Genomic DNA, 17,150 nt, shown 5'->3' with positions numbered 1-17,150 from the left:
ACAAATTAGCTGTAATTAATGCTTTGCTCATCAGGCTCTGCTGTGATCACTGTCTTAATAGAAATATATGTCAAAGATATTTCATATTATAATTTTTTTTCCCTGAAGTATTTGGATATTTCTTTTGTAAACAGTTTTGATTCCATCATTTTGATATCAGACTGTATTAACATGAGTTACATGTGTTTATACATCCAAGAATGTGCTACCATCTAAATGCAGAAAATAAAATCCAATCCACCAAAAATAGTTTGGTCACAGGATAATAATTGTATTTGTATATACTGGGGCACTCTGACGACTGGGGACTTTTATTTTGACGGATGCTGAACTGTGACGTGTTGCAGTGATTTTTTTTCTTTTTTTTTTTTTCACTACATTGGAGAAATACAGAAAAATCTCAGATTAAGATATAATTTATTATACATTAAAAATAATACGTTTAAAAAAATGAATGAAATGAAAATAAACTCAACCCGAAAGAAAAACAAGATCATAATACTCAAGAAATGTGTTTTAGAGATTGTATAATTTGGGATATCATATCTCAACTAGAACGAGTTAAAATGTGGGTAAAGCATGAAGAAATTTGTTATTATGAATAAAGTATTTACAATATAAAACAAAACAAAAATTAACGTGTTTAAAAATATTGTTATTACACAAATATATATATATATATATATTGGCCTATTTTTAAAATTACATTTCATAACAAAATTCCATCAAATTGGATTATGTAATTTCTAACAAAATAAAATTAATATGTTTTTTTTTATAAAGATTACTTAGTTTAATTTGATGAAATTTTGTTATAAAATTAAAAATATGTAAAACGTACATTTTGTGAGTGTACTTGAAGAATAGAAAAACAAATCTATCAATGGTAATATTAACAGTTTATAAAGGGAGACAGATAAAAACTTGAGTTTACACTCATAAAATAAATAATGCAGATTTTCTGTCTATTTTGCACAGTACACGTAAATTGGATAAATTAGCAAATGTAGCAATTAGACCATTTTTATTTTTGTATTTATTATTATTATTATTATTATTATTATTATTATTATTTATTTATTTTTTTTTTTTTTTTGGATTGCTATCATGCAATATCTTAAAATGTACTTCTCTTATCTTGTTAGAAATGCAGTATTTTCCGGTAGTAACCAGGTTGTAGAAGTGACTTTCACGTGCAAGAGTGACGTCATCCGATGTGAATATGTTTGCAATATTTTTAGATAACATTATTTAGGAACACTTGACAGTTTACTATTTTTATTTTTGCAGAATATAAAGCAAGAGAAACAAACGTAATTGCTTAAAAGTGAATAAAATAAGAGAAAATGTATATATATATATATATATATATATATATATATATATATATATATATATATATATATATATATATACACTCTTTAAAACAACAAACAAATTCGACAACAAAAAAATAAATACAGGAAATCTACAGTAGCTTTTCCACTGCTGTAATACTAAGAGCTGTATCACCATATATGTATATACATTTTCTCTTATTTTATTCACTTTTAAGCAATTACGTTTGTTTCTCTTGCTTTATATCCTATATATATATATATATATATATATATATATAGGATATACAGTATATACGTCAATGTATGTCACTAAAATGACAGATAAAATCGACAAATAGATCAAATCTGATAAAATTATCAAAAAGAGGCCAAATAAATTCAATTGGCTACGTAAGGATTTCGTTGTAACAATTCAACGTCACAGTCTTGCATAATTATGGATAATTATTAATTGTTCTAAGTGCATTCATCAAATGTTGCATTTCTAACTAGAAATTATGCATTTCTAGCTGTTTATTAGTGTTGTTATTTTAAGTTTGAAAGCACTTTAGATATAGTAGACCTACATAAATTATTTATAAGACGATAAGAGAAAAAAATAAAAGGCTGTGTCTAGATGGCAACCGTCCGGATGTCAAAGTCTCGCGAGAGCTGCATGCAAAGTACACACACTGAGTTATTTGTGTTTATTTGGAGTCCTGCAGGATCCCTACACCTACCCATAAACCTATCCCTACCTCTTAATCTAACCTTAAACCTAAAAGTAACAGCATATGTTACATACGGCAATCGTGAGGTTACCCTCTAGACACGAGCGTATTGAACAGAACTACATTTCCCATGTGGCACCACGCGATCACATGACGCTTGATGGATTTAATCGGGCGCTTGATCATTTTATCCGCATGGAGAGAGTGCGTCCTAACGCAGTGACCCTGAACTGAATCAGGGTGAATTTATTCTGTTATTTTACTGCTTTTGTTTTTAAATATATTTACAGTATATATCAGTAGTTATGGGTGGAAGTGAAAGTAAGACCAGATCAGTTTCATATGGACTGGATGAAGAGGACAATGTCACTGTTCTACATGGAGTTAAGGTGACATCACTTATGAAATACTATATAAAAACAAGACGTCATTATCTCCAGCAGTGCATTGTTTCTCATGGATGTTTTGTTGTAATTGTGTATTTATAAACGCAACACTATTGTAACTGTCCCCATGTCCTCTAATGAACTTCAATGGCATTGAGAAAATGAAAGTATCAGCTGATCTGTTATTGTATCATTGACTGCATTCATCATGATTATGAATTGTGTTCACTTTAAAGAGTTGTGCTGGTTTGTCATGTATATCTTTATATTTTAGCTGCTCAGATCAAATGATTAAATGTGCAGTTGAAATATAAACCTGTAAGTGTCACTCAATAAATTGAGAAATCAGACTGTTCTGTGATCAGTGACCGCTGTGTGTTGTTGCAATAACTTGTATATATATATATTTGAACAATGTCAGCATCTTATTCAGATTTGAGGTGACTTTTTCAACAAGTGCTGAACTTTGTAATGATTGTCTTGCTCTAGTGGAGGTCAGTCCTGCATTTTAAATTGATCTAATGTTTCTAAAGGATTGATGGAAGTGTATCTGTGCTGCTAGTTATCAGGTGATGTTCTTCAGCGAATGCGGCAGCCTGGACCATCTCCAGAGAAACCGGCATCACCAAAACCAGACCCAGGTACAGACCACCACGACTAGTTTCTAATTTTATTCTCATTCCTGGAGGCTTATCTGACCTTTTACTGTCACTGAAATGGACCGGTTATTTAATAGCTGAAATATTAGAGTTATGAATGATTAGACTGTGGATTGTGGTTTTGCAACATTGATATTTTAGGGCCTCCCAGACCATCTGCAGAAGATATGCAAGAGGAACTTAGAAGACGGTTAGTATGTTTTATTGTATTAATGCATTTATGGGTGTTTCTTCAACTTCATGGGCAGTTTCGTTTTTGGCCAGACAATACGAACACTCTGGAGACTTAACATGTACGCAGCACCAGCCCCCCCAACCCCGGTCCCACGATATGAAAATGCTGCCAGAACATTTCTGTGCCACCACAGACTGATCGTTGGCCCCTGCCCGGCCACCCCGGTTAAAATCTCCTGGCTCTGCCCCTGCTGTCCGGTGCATTCTCGACAAGCATTTTTCACCCAAACGAGTGTCAGTCAAACTTCCCTCAGAACTGCTTCACTCACTCAAAACAAAGTCTCTCTAGCAAATCAGTCCACTATCGGGCATCATTGGCTCTCGGGAGGCTATTTCCAGTCATGCCAGTGCAGCTCCTGTCTACTTGAATGGAGAAAGACCAAAATCTTAAAAATGGTTGGTCAAGATTACGATCAAAGGACATATTTCAAATCAGCAATAAAATCTGATAATACACCTTTTTCACACTCCGGGTTTCGGAACGCGGTGAATGGGAGACCACAGCAAATATTATTTTCACTTACCCATTTGCTCCAAGAGCAAAAGAAAATACCCACTATTACATTTGAATGACTTTCCAGAAGAAGAAAAAAAAGAGAGAGCGTTGGATTACGACAGTCAGATGGGAGAAGAAGCCAAAATTACTGTCACTCTCTCAGCAGCTGTAATTGAATCCCCCTCGCAGCTGTGGTAATTCAGCTATTTTTAAAACTAATTCCAGGGAATATAAACAGGTTATAAACTTACACGCAATATAAAAAAAAAAATGACATTCTAAAAAAGTTTGCTAGATTTACGCTGCTAAATAAGGCGGAAACGCGTCATCACAGTCTGTGAAAAAGGTCTATACTAGTATCATAATATGAGGTGCTACTTTACCTCATATTACGCTAAAAAAACACGGTAACACTTTATGTTACAGTGTCTTTATTACACATATTACATGTATTAACTATAGTAATAACAGTCAATTATGCATAATTACAAGCAACTAACCCTAAACCCTTACCTTAACCCTAAACCTATAGTAAGTACATGTTTTAAATTAGTTATAATCAGTAATTACTTGTGTAATTACATTGTAACAAGGACACTGGTAAATAAAGTGTAACCAAAAACACAATTTTCCCAGCTTGTATAGCTAATGCTCATTCTAGAGTTGATTGACATGCGATGTCTGTATCTAAAAGGTGATTGGCTCTTTTAACTGTAAGGCGGGACTTCCTTTCTACATCCGTTGACTGTTGGGCGCTCAGAGCCCCTTGGTTGAGTGTTCCAATTTCTCCCATTCATTTAAATAGTAGTGGACCGTCTATGAAGGTAAAATAGTGCCTAAATGATTTGCATGCACAGAGTAAGATTTGTGAAAGCGTAAATCAAATGTCACATAATTTTTTGTAAAGGTGTAAATAAATTTGCAAGCCTAAGAAAAAAAATATTAGCAATACTTTAATGCTTTTCATAAGTGTATTTCATGTGTTATCTGTAATTGCATATTAACACAAAGTAAGTTTGGTATGTATTCTTCTGGCACAGTTTTTGTGTCTAAACATAATCAAAGACATTGCAAACCCTCAATCAGCGATATGCAAGCAAAGAAAGGGTGTCATGAACAGCTAAACGGACTCACCGTGTAGAATCAGTCTGTATGTGTAAAATAAACTACTGCAAACGTGTAAATGACTTGTGTTTGTGGCATAAATATTTTACAGAAATAATCCGATATACACTGTTCCATTTTCCTTTTGTTGCGCTCACACTTTTGGCATGAATTTCTCACTGAAAAGAGTTTTGCAAGCGTGAGGGGGAATGCGGGTCTACCTGCTTCTAGTAACCAATCAAATGATGTTTTTCTTGACCAGTTTACTCTGTTGCTGTCTCTTACTTTGTTCTGTACATTTTCCTGCTTTTTGTGCTTAACCAATCACATGCCTGTTGTCCCAGTGTGATTTTATTGAAATGAACAGATTTCAAATTTTTCTTTTTGTTTTATGAAGGTCTCATTAAAGCTGCGTTAGAAAGATTTTACCAGCCCTTCATTATTTATTTTTGTTACTTTTCAAGTTAAATAGTAAATAGTAAATAGTTTAGTTAAATAAAGTTTGTAGACAGTGCTTTACAGAGCCTGACCTGAAAGTTTAAAAGTTTTAAAAGACAGATAGATTGATGGGTGTTCTGCAGTTGCTACGGCATAGATAGGTGGTTGCTAGGCAGTTACTAGGGTGTTCTGGGTGGTTGCTAGGCAGTTACTAGGGTGTTCTGGGTGGTTTCTAGGGTGTTAATAGGTGGTCGCTAGGGTGTTCTGGGTGGTTGCTAGGGCATTGCAAGGTGGTTTCTAGGGTAATCTTGGTGGTTGCTAGGTTGTTCTGGGTGGTTGCTAGGTGGTTGCTAGGGTGTTCTGGGTGGTTGCTAGGAAGTTGCTAAGGTGTTTTGGGTGTTTGCTAGGTAGTTGCTTGGGTGTTATGGGTGGTTGCTAGGCGGTTGTTAGGGTGTTCTGGGTGGTCACTATGGTGTTGCTGCGTGGTTGCTAGACAGTTGCTAGGTTGTTCTGGTTGGTCGCTAGGGCATTGTTAGTTGGTAGCTAGGCAGTTGATAGGGTGGGCAAAATCTTCTGCCGTTTTCCAGTCTATTTTTATGTGTTAAACATTTTAAATTCTGCATAGAGAGCTATAGGATGCTCCCTTGCTTCCTATTTAGTGAATGACTTAACCTCCAGTGTGCTGTCTGTCTGCACTGGTCTCAGAACAGTTTGAAATGCACCTTATTTTCATCCTAACTCTATATAAAGCCTCTGAAAGACACATTTTCCAGTTTCTGGATGAACCCATTGATTCTTAGTGTGATAATGCACAGTGAATATAGGATATTTTAACTGAAACTGAGCACACAGTCCACGTACTTGGTCAGCGTGCCATTTCGCAATAAATTGCACAGATTTAAAAATGGCATATTGGATGAAACTAGAGACTTTAATCTTTTGATGTTTCAATGTAAAAACGTAATTAGGACTCTAACCAGATGTAGTTTTGTTGTTGTTTCTCCCAAAGACAAACTCCGTGTGTTTAAATTTTAACCCTTTACTGACAGCACAGAGTCTCCTGAACTGAGATCAGTCAGTTTAAATGAAATGAAATTATGCGTTGCGTATAGCAAAGCCAAAATGTAATGTCCACGCATGTGTACGCAGGGTCTCAGGAGGATAAATGTCCTGTGTTGCATGTACATACACTGTTGGACATTGTACACAAATTAAATAAACTAGTGAGAGTGAGAAAAATGTAACAAAACTATACTTTCTAGAAATCCACAGTGTTAAAAGTGCCCGAAGTTAAAGAAACACACATTATATATAGGTGTTTGATTTTGCATATCTTACATAATATTAAGTGCAACTCCAAAAATGATCATTACAAGGTTAATGGATTACTACTGTGAAGATCATATTGACATCAAATCAATTCCTGATGTATTAAATCAAGCCTCGTCCTACATTTATCACATTTAATATCCTCTTTTATTTGGAAATGCATCACATTGCATAAGTAAATGTTGCTTTTATTGTCATTTGAATGGCAGTAGTGATATAATCAGGGTCTGCTGGTCTCTGTAGCTGATCTGTATGTGTGTTTTGGCTGTAGGTTCGAGCGTGAACAGGCTTTAGTCCAGGAAGAGTTATCCCGAATCGCCCGAAGAGAGAGAGAAGCTGCAGGAGATGATCTCAATCCAGCAGTGCTCAGAGAAAGATCCCAAAAACGTCAGGAACTGGAGAAAAATCACAACCTGGTGAGACAGATTCATGTCTGTCCTCTGTCAGATGTGTTGAAACACTGTTGTATTGTTTTATTTTGCGAATTTAATCAATTTCTGATTTTAAAACTGCATATATTATATGTTTTTTTCTGCTTTTCATCTGGAACAAACTTCTGTTTCTTTACATGTAAATGGCTTTAAACTTAGATAGTAAGGAAAACAAATATCAAGTCTTTAACTTTAAGTCTTGAGTCAGTTCCCAAATAACTACAATAGAGAACAACAGTCTGGTTCTGGAAGTAAAAATCCCATTCATTTTCTCCTTTGGCGAATTAATCTTTTACGATAACTTATAAACCTTTAAAGACAGACCAACCGTGAGCTTACAGAGACCTACCAACTCATTTTTAAACAATCGTGATTAATAGTGGATTTCCTGGTGAAGAACTACACTACCCATGATCCTGAAGAGAAACAATCCACTAATCAGAGAATCACTGCGAACAAAGTGCACCAAAGGAGCTCTGCAGCGACCGCCCACTCTTGCGATGCACCGAGAATGACGCAAACTACTATATATTGGTATTAGGGCTGTCGATTTAATGCGTTAATTCAGTGTGATTAATTGTATAAAAAATAATAACACCTTAAAAAAATTAATGCAATTAATCATGTCCCCGGACTGTAATAAGGAATATTCTTTCCATCGGAGCAATTCAAGCTTGCAGTACCATCTGTTTTCTCCAGGGGGCAGTAAGCAAAACTCGCTGTTTAGACAACGAGCAGCTTATACAGAGAACAAACCACACTTACTGACAGCAGACAGCACAAGATGAGAACACGTTCTTACATACAAACACAGCTTGATGGAGCGCAAATCCGAATGCAGGGATCTCAAGACATGTTTTTCTAAGTTTCAAATTATGTTTAACTTGACACAGTGATCTAAAAACAATACGTTTATGACGCAACACAACCAAGACGCTCCAAAAGCATCCGTCTGAAGCAGGTGTACATTGACACATCCTTAAACAAGCCCTTATAATTAATCTCAGACTGATTGATGAATTGATTGCTGTGAACTGTAGACCAGCTTATGTTCATTAATATGGAAATAAACAATATATTTAATTCTAAAGCCACTTTTTGTATTGATTTTATTAAAAAGTTTAATCGATTGACATCCCTAATTAGTACAGTTTATAACTGCATATATCTGCATATATTTGCAATAAACTTAAAATATATTGTTTCTATACTTATACTTAAGTATACTTGGAATTTATATATACAGTATATATATTTAATATACTTACAATATATTTAAAACAATTTTAAATCAATAGTTTCATATTTTATATCATTTTTAATTTAATTACCTTCCCAATTTGGAATGCCCAATTCCCACTACTTAGTAGGTCCTCGTGGTGGCGCGGTTACTCACCTCAATCCGGGTGGTGGAGGACAAGTCTCAGTTGCCTCCGCTTCTGAGACCGTCAATCCACACATCTTATCACGTGACTCGTTGTGCATGACACCGCGGTGACTCACAGCATGTGGAGACTCATGCTACTCTCCACGATCCACGCACAACTTACCACATACCTCACTGAGAGCGAGAACCATATTATAGCGACCACGAGGAGGTTACCCCATGTGACTCTACCCTCCCTAGCAACCAGGCCAATTTGGTTGCTTAGGAGACCTGGCTGGAGTCACTCAGCACGCCCTGGGATTCGAACTTGTGACTCCAGGGGTGATAGTCAGCGTCAATACTCACTGAGCTACCCAGACCCCTAATTACGTCATTCATAATGCTTCATGGGATTGTAGTTTATTCCTTAACTTAAGACGTTAAGTACACAGTCTTGTATCTTTGTCTTCAAATACTTTTGTAATGTTTGGATTCACCTAAAAGTATCTATTAAGTAATACTTTTATCATCAACTTCCGTTTTGCGGATTTTTGTATAAGCAAGAAACCTTCGTTTACATGAGATTTGAAATAATCAGGTTTTTCCTCTGCCATCAAAACGTAAACAGACATGCGCACAACAGTTGCGCACATTGGATAAGCTAATAAGAATACTGGTAAAGTTGGGGCAGTGGACAAAAAAACGACTTGTGCTGATCGATTTTTGCTTAAACCGTTTATAACCTTACCCTGATAAAGAAAAACCATTTAAGACATTTACATGAGTAGGTTTAAGCATTTCTGGTCAAATCAATCAAGCAAAAAAATATATTTTTTTAATCCTTGTTTAATATGCAAATCATGTAAACACTCTCAGGGTGATTTTAGTGTGATATAATCAGACGACAGTGAAACATTCATCTTTATGTCATGATCTGTTCAGTCTCGTGATTAAACGTGAATGAGTAGAATCATTAGGAAAACATTTTTGTCAAAGCAAGCTAGAACTGGTATTGCAATATGACGTTTGTTTTTTTATAACCACTAGATGGCAGCAGTAGCATTTGATTTTATCATGTTGTGTTTTAAGACACTGATCCCCTTTTAGTTACTCAAGAGAAACGTCAGGTGACTTCGAGCAGCTCCAGAATGTTCTGCATCTCTTCAGTGCTGGTTAATTAAGCAGTGATTAGTCAATCAGGTGATTTTATCACAGTGTGTAATGTTTCATAACGAGGCTTCATCATTAATTATAATTAGCCTGTTTTGCTCTCCTCTCTTTCTCTGTTGTTTCTCAGTCAGATGAGTTAAACGTTCGGGTAAGCAGAAGATGCTCACTGTTATCCCTCTGTGTTCATGTGTCATTGTTCCTTAGTGCATTATTACCAGTGCTGGGTAGTAACGGATTACATGTAATCTGGATCACCAATGAGACAAAGGCAATAACTAGTATGTAAAATACTAATTAGGCTCCTAAATATATATATATTTTTTGTTACACTACAATAAAGTACTTAAAGAGATAGTTCGCCCAAAAATAAAAATTCTCTCATCATTTTCTCACCCTCATGCCATCCCAGATGTGTATGACTTTCTTTCATCTGCTGAACACAAATGAAGATTTTTAGAAGAATATTTCTGCTCTGTAGGTCCATACAATGCAAGTGAATAGTGATTAGGTCTTTGAAGCTCCAAAAAGCAATAGAATAAAAGTAATCCATATGACTGTGGGTGAGAAACAGATCAATATTTAAGTCCTTTTTTTATTTTCCACATTTAGTAAGTGCAAGTAAATGTGGAGATTTATTAATCTGTTTCTCACCCACACCTATCATATATCTTCTGAAGACATGGATTAAACCACTGGAGATGTATGGATTACTTCTATGCTGCTTTTATGTGTTTTTTGGAGCTTCAAAGTTCTGGTCACCATTCACTTGCATTGTATGGACCTACAGAGCTGAAATATTCTTCTAAAAATCTTTGTTTGTGTTCAGCAGATGAAAGAAACTCATACACATCTGGGATGGCATGAGGGTGAGTAAATGATGAGAGAATTTTCATTTTTGGGTGATGTTAGTCTGACACCCAAAGATTCATTAAGGTCTTTATACCCTCTTGAGGCTGTGCCAGAAAGCACTTCCTTTTTATGTGCAGAAAGTTCTGCACGATGTTAAGTTGTAATTCAAGGTGTCAGGTCATATTGTTTTGACCTATTGAAGTATGACAGCTGCGGCCGAGGGGAAACATAAACTACGGCCCGCTCGTATATGTATTTATGCAAATAAGTCATGAATTTCCTGATCTCAGCAAGAAATGAACACAGATGTCCTAGACTCATCCTGTTGTTGATAGGCCTCGGCTGTACATTACTTGGAATAATAACAAAACAATAAACTAGGCTTTCTTGCTCCAGCTCTGAAGCCTCATCGGGTCATATAGTAACATAAACACATATACAAGAGCACATAAGGAATGCATTTGGTAGCACGAATGTATACAGTGTATGCAGGAATACGGGGTTGGCCATATAAGGAATACATCGAGCATGAGTACAATGATAATAGTACATGAATGTGAATATATGAATATGTTTGCATAACTCTGATTACAGTTGATTTCAAGCATAATATCAATAAGCAAAAATATACAATATAGAAAATACTCTGGCGACATACACCAAGATGAATGCACAAATAAATGCTAAACTGTATTTGCACCCTGCATCGAAAATAATGTGTTTCAAACAAGCCATCTGTCTATAATTCTAGACACTCTTCTGTAAAAGCACAGGTTGCAAACAAACATTTCAGAGGTGTTGGGAACATGCAACTTTGCTCTATGTACATTATCATGCAAATGCACTACGGCCTATGCTTCAGGGTGGCAGAAACGGCGTTAAGGCCACACCTTCTCATGAATAATTATGTACAATAAATTATTCATCTCTAGAGACATTTTCTCATGATTGATTTCAAAGCTGGATAATGAAAAGTCCAATCCGCATTCCTAATTTCCTAAATAACAACAATTTATTTTTTAAATTAAATGAAGTGTCTTGAGTAACATACATTTTTAGGACATTTTTCTCAGCGACTGACAAATGTTTACTAATGTTTAATGAAAGGAGGGTTAATTGTTACTTAATATATTTAAAATTAATAACAATTTCCAATAGGTCATCCAAAAGTAATCAGATTAGATTACCTAAACGGTGTACATAACAGATTATAATTTAAATTGTGTCATTTGTAATCAGTACCTGATTACATTTCAGAAGTAATCTACCCAGCACTGATTTATAACAGCTGTGATCTATGATTTGCTACTTTCTATTACTAGTCAGTGGCAGGTGATAGTAGGGGGAGGGGCATTCTCATTGAGAGCATTTGATTGGACAAAAATTTGTACACGCCCCTGAGTGCAAGATGATGTCATCAAAATTTGTGGTCTGTTTTCCTAAAAAAGATAGACTGTTAATTTGAAATGCATATATCTGCAGAAATGTAGTTTTGTCACCATTTACGAGCACAGTAGCTTATAGATGACCTCAAAGCTGACAAACATGCACCAAATGCCACAAAACTCTAACTTTGATTTTATAGGATCTTTAAAGTGAGTTTCATTTAAATCGCATGTTACAGAAAATCATTTTGTTCTGTCATACTTTGATTTTTCTCTTGCTGTAAGTTTTTCATGGCTGTTTAAAAATCATGATTCAGTCTTTCTATATTCTTGCATGCTGCTAAGATCTTTCGGTTGTGGACGGCTTCTTAAATTGGCAGATTCAATCATGTGTCAGGTAGAAGAACCTTCATTCTCCATCTGTTCAACAGGAGAGGAACATCAAATATCAGAGGAACAAACATTCTTGAAAACAATCAGATGATTGACAGGTGCAGATGAACATGTGACTGTGATGTTGAGCAGTTTATTCTCTGTTTCTGTATCAGACTCGACAACTGAAGAGGAAAGAAGATGAACTGAAACATCTGGCAGAATTTTACAAGGAGCAACTACAACTGATGGAGAAGAAGGTGTGTAGCACGCAAGAACATAAACACACTGGGGTCTGTTTTACTATATCTCGTTCTGTTCTATATACTTATTGTTTTAAAAATTAAACAAGTATTTTTTTGGCATATACCTTAAGAGGTTTTGTGCTTTTGCGTCCGTCTGTTTCATACAGAGCCCCTTAGAGGATAGGGAGGAATTTATTTAGCATTCCCTCACTTTAATTTAGGGTTCTCTCGCAATACCTTTATCCATCCTATACGAAGTGAAGCATGGCAACCACAAAATAACCATGAAATTTAACATTGTTTTATTACAGTAACCATATCTTAAAGATATTAATGGTAAAACCATAGCAACAATAAAGGAAAACTGAAACAATTGGCAGCACCTGTTCTCAGTCTTCCCTTCCTCTATATATACTCTCCTTTGTGATTTATTCTGTTCCCCCCAATTGAGGGTTTTTGAACATGAACTGCCCATTTAAGGTCCTGCCACAACATCTCAATCAGGTTTAAGTCAGGACTCCAAAACGTTAATTTCGCTTCTTTTGAGCCATTGAGAGGTGGACTTACTCCTATGCTTTGGATCATTGTCTTGCTGCATAATCCAGTTGCGCTTGAGCTTCAGCTCGCGGACTGATGACCGGACGTTCTCCTTTAGGATTTTCTGGTAGAGAGCAGAATTCATGTTTCCCTCAATTATTACAAGTCGCCCTGAAGCAGCAAAGCATCCCCACACATCACACTACCACCACCATGCTTGACCGTAGTTATGATGTTCTTTTTGTGGACTTCTGTGTTTGATTTATGTCAGATGTAATGGGATCCCTGTCTTGCAAACAGTTCCACTTTTGACTCATCAGTCCACAGAACATTCTCTCAAAAGGTTTGAGGATCATCAAGGTGTGTTTTGGCAAAATTCAGACAAGCCATATTGTTCTTCTGGGTTAACAGTGGTTTTCACCTCTCTTCCATTGATGGCATTTTTGGCCAGTGTCTTTCTGAGTCATGAACAGTGACCTTTATTAATGTGAGAGACGCCTGCAGTTCCTCGGATGTTGTCCTTGGCTTTTTTGTGACTTCCTGGATGAGTCGTCGCTGTGCTCTTGGAGGAACTTTGGAAGGTCGGCCACTTCTGGGAAGGTTCACTACTGTGCCAAGTTTTCTCCATTTGGAGATAATGGCTCTCACTGTGGTTCTTTGGAGTCCCAGATCCTTTGAATTGGCTTTGTAACCCTTCCCAAACTGATCACTTTTTTCCTCATAATTTCTGGAATTTCTTTGGACCTTGGCATAGTGTGCTACTGGGTGAGACCTTTTAGTCAACTTCATGCTACTGAAAAAGTTCTATTAGATGTTTATTTGATTGAACAGGGCTGGCAGTAATCAGGTCTGCGTGTGTCTAGTCCAGCTGAACCCCATTATTAATGCAGTTTCATAGATTTGGGGATTTAGTAACTAAAGGGGCAAATACTTTTTCAAACAGGCTCAGTTGGTTTTGGATAACTTTGTTGCTTCAGTAAATAACATTATCATTTAAAAACTGTATTTTGTATTTACTCAGATTGCCTCTGTTTTATGTTAGATTTTGTTTTAATTTTTTAAACAACTTGGTATTAGATATACATAAAAACATAAGAAATCAGGATGGGGACAAATACTTTTTCAAATCACTTTATGTGACATTGCTGAACAAAGTACATAATGTTTATAAAGACTAATTATTCAGAAGTTTTTTCGCAAGTAAACAGCCACAGTATTCAGCTCTGGCTGTGTCTCGTTTGGAAGGCTGCGTCCTCCAGTGGTCGCATTTGTCGGCTGCATACGTCATCGAGCTGTCTCGTTTCATTTGTTTTTTATTTTTTATTTTTTATTGGTAATGCAAAAAAGGTTAACAATTGTATAAATGTAAGTGCAATAGAAAAAAGGTTGTATGCGGCCAACACAGCCTCTGAATTTGCTTTTATTCATTTTAATTTTGCTAGAAGCTTGCCTGACTTGCGTTGATGGTGTTTGTATAATTTTATAGGCATATATGGCAGCTAATGTTCAAAATATTAGTTTGAAATTTCAGCACGTTTCAAAACTTGTTTGTGGCCGTTCACAAGCGGGAATGCATTGGGAATGCGCTAAAATTAGACCACGAAAAGAGCAAAACTTTTAACAGTTTAGGTTATTTTTTAACTTGACATAGCGTCATAAAACACGAACAAGCCATCAAAGACGTCCATTTAACGAATGTTTACATTTAAAAACAATTATAAAAACTCAAATAAATCTCTTTTATTTCTTTGTGTACTAACTAGTGAAAGTGAATGTTAGCATGCTAAATACATGCTGGTTGAAAGAACTACAGAGTGTTGTTTAGTAACTGTGCTATAGTTAGCACAGCATTTGCTCTGCTCAATGAAGCGGGCATTTAATTTTCATGTGCAACATCTAAATTTCCTCATCAGTAAACAGAAACATAGCAGAAACTTATCTAAATCTCAACATAAAACATTAAACACTATCAAGTATCCCCCTTTATATTCATCTTGTACAAAAACACATAACATAACACTTTAAACATTTACTATCCCTATCAAGTCCCATCCTATATCCCCTGTCCAGTTTCATCAATGCAACATTAACACCTCAAAAAATATTCATGTAGTCCCAACTCAAATGGATTAAGTAAACTTCCATTTTACAAATTTAAATGGATAGAACGCGATGAAATCAAGTTGTGCCAAAATGTTCTAGAATTGTGTTGGTTGAGTTCATTTCAATTAACCCTCAGATGGTATTCGGTCATTTTTGACCGAAATGCATTTTTTTAATTTGATAAAAATGGTTTCCTTTATCTGTGCAGTACAAGACTTGGTGACTTTCCTCCATTTGCCATCTGGGAAAGACCAAAACACAGAGCAATTTTGATCTGTCAAATACAATCAATAAATCAGCCACAATTCAGAAAAAAAAAAACAGACAGAAATTACAGGGTGAGACTCTAAAACATCCTCAGTGCAAAACATACACACCCATTCTCACACAAACATACACCGATCAGCCACAACATTAAAACCACCTGTCTAATATTGTGTAGGTGCCCCTCGTGCCGCCAAAACAGCGTCAACCCGCATCTCAGAATAGCATTCTGAGATGATTTTCTTCTCATCGCAATTGTACAGAGCGGTTATCTGAGTTACCGTAGACTTTGTCCGCATTCTCTGCATTTCCATCTGCAGAACTGCCGCTCACTGGATGTTTTCTTGTTTTTGGCACCATTCAGAGTAAATTCTAGAGACTGTTGTGTGTGAAAATCCCAGAAATACTCAAACCAGCCCATCTGGCACCAACAATCATCCATGTGATTTTCTAATCAGCCAATCGTGTGGCAGCAGTGCATAAAATCATGCAGATACAGGTCAGGAGCTTCAGTTAATGTTCAAATCAACCATCAGAATGGGGAACAAATGTGATCTCAGTGATTTGGACCGTGGCATGATTGTTGGTGCCAGGTGGGCTGGTTTGAGTATTTCTGTAACTGCTGATCTCCTGGGATTTTCACACACAACAGTCTCTAGAGTTTACTTTAGCTGAAACCAAACAGAAACCTTTTAGCAATTTAAGACATTTTTAGGCCATAAATTAACCTTTTTTTTTTTTTTTTTTTTTTTGTCATTAAACTTTTTTTTTTTTTGTTTTTACATACATACAATACCATGTAATTATTATGTAACTACATGTTGTTCTGAAAATTTCTCACAAGATTTCTCACACATTTGCTGCTACTGAGGTTGGGGTAAGCAAGGTTTAGGTTCAGGGTTAGGGTTAAGGTTAACAGTGTAATTAAATGCAGGTACTTTAAATACAATGCAACAACACATACAGTATGTACATACTGTATCAGAAGACTTGATTATGATGTTTTATCTAAACAAGAGCAGAAATAGAAGAAATTCGTCCAGTGTCAGCAGGAAGAAATGTGACTGGAATCTCAATTTTATGCTTTTAAACGTTGTTTCAGATCATTTATTAACCGCCTGAAGAAAGAGAGGGAGAGAATTTCAGCTTTTATTAATTAAGTAAACCCAACAGAACACAAAAACTTTTATTGAGTATACTTACAACATCATAGCAATAGAAAATAAAGCTAGATTTACTTTCCTGAAAGAAACGGAATAGTGCTAAAGTTTGAGGTAAGTTTAGGTTTTAGTTTTATATAAATAAAACGCTGCATCAGGTTCGCTTCGTTTTATCATGACACTCAGCATGCATCTCGTATTCTGTCGACTGCACTCAAGAATTAATACATAGGCCACATCCACATTAATCCACTTTCATTCGAAAACTCTATTTGTAGTCATCATTTTCCGAAGTATGCAATAATGCACAGCGTTTTTAGTGAAGGAAATGGCCCTTCCAGTGAGCCAAAATCGAAGTGAAAATCAATGGATGTGGCCATAGTGTAAACGTGACTCTACAGGGTTAAATATATGCAAAGAGACATGACCAATCACAAATCAACATGCAAATACATTTAAGAAAGAAGACCATTTGGAATTCAGTATGAATAAAAATATATAATTTCAGTCTATTACATTTGGAATGCTGGACATTCTGCAGTGTCAAGAAAAAGTATGTGAACCCTTTGGAA

General features: G+C 35.8%; 1 protein-coding gene across 4 annotated transcripts in view; it reads left to right on the top strand.

The window, feature by feature from the left end:
• Nucleotides 1-2,194: 2,194 nt before the first annotated feature.
• Nucleotides 2,195-17,150, top strand: part of chchd6b (coiled-coil-helix-coiled-coil-helix domain containing 6b) — a 33,511-nt gene continuing 18,555 nt past the window's right edge. For 2 of the 4 annotated variants that reach the window (XM_051706397.1, XM_051706395.1), the window contains exons 1-6: nucleotides 2,195-2,439; nucleotides 2,999-3,077; nucleotides 3,237-3,285; nucleotides 6,968-7,112; nucleotides 9,791-9,811; nucleotides 12,446-12,529. In XM_051706397.1, the coding sequence (XP_051562357.1) occupies nucleotides 2,356-2,439; nucleotides 2,999-3,077; nucleotides 3,237-3,285; nucleotides 6,968-7,112; nucleotides 9,791-9,811; nucleotides 12,446-12,529 (462 nt within the window). In that variant the 5' untranslated portion in view covers nucleotides 2,195-2,355. Of the gene's footprint in view, nucleotides 2,440-2,969; nucleotides 3,078-3,236; nucleotides 3,286-6,967; nucleotides 7,113-9,790; nucleotides 9,812-12,445; nucleotides 12,530-17,150 lie in introns of all 4 variants that reach the window. The other 2 variants (XM_051706398.1, XM_051706396.1) reach the window with 2 other exon arrangements.

Source organism: Myxocyprinus asiaticus, chromosome 9 (assembly GCF_019703515.2).
Source record: "Myxocyprinus asiaticus isolate MX2 ecotype Aquarium Trade chromosome 9, UBuf_Myxa_2, whole genome shotgun sequence".
Lineage (NCBI taxonomy): Eukaryota > Metazoa > Chordata > Actinopteri > Cypriniformes > Catostomidae > Myxocyprinus > Myxocyprinus asiaticus.
Note: the sequence above shows the minus strand (reverse complement) of the source record. Positions and strands in the feature narration are given on the sequence as shown.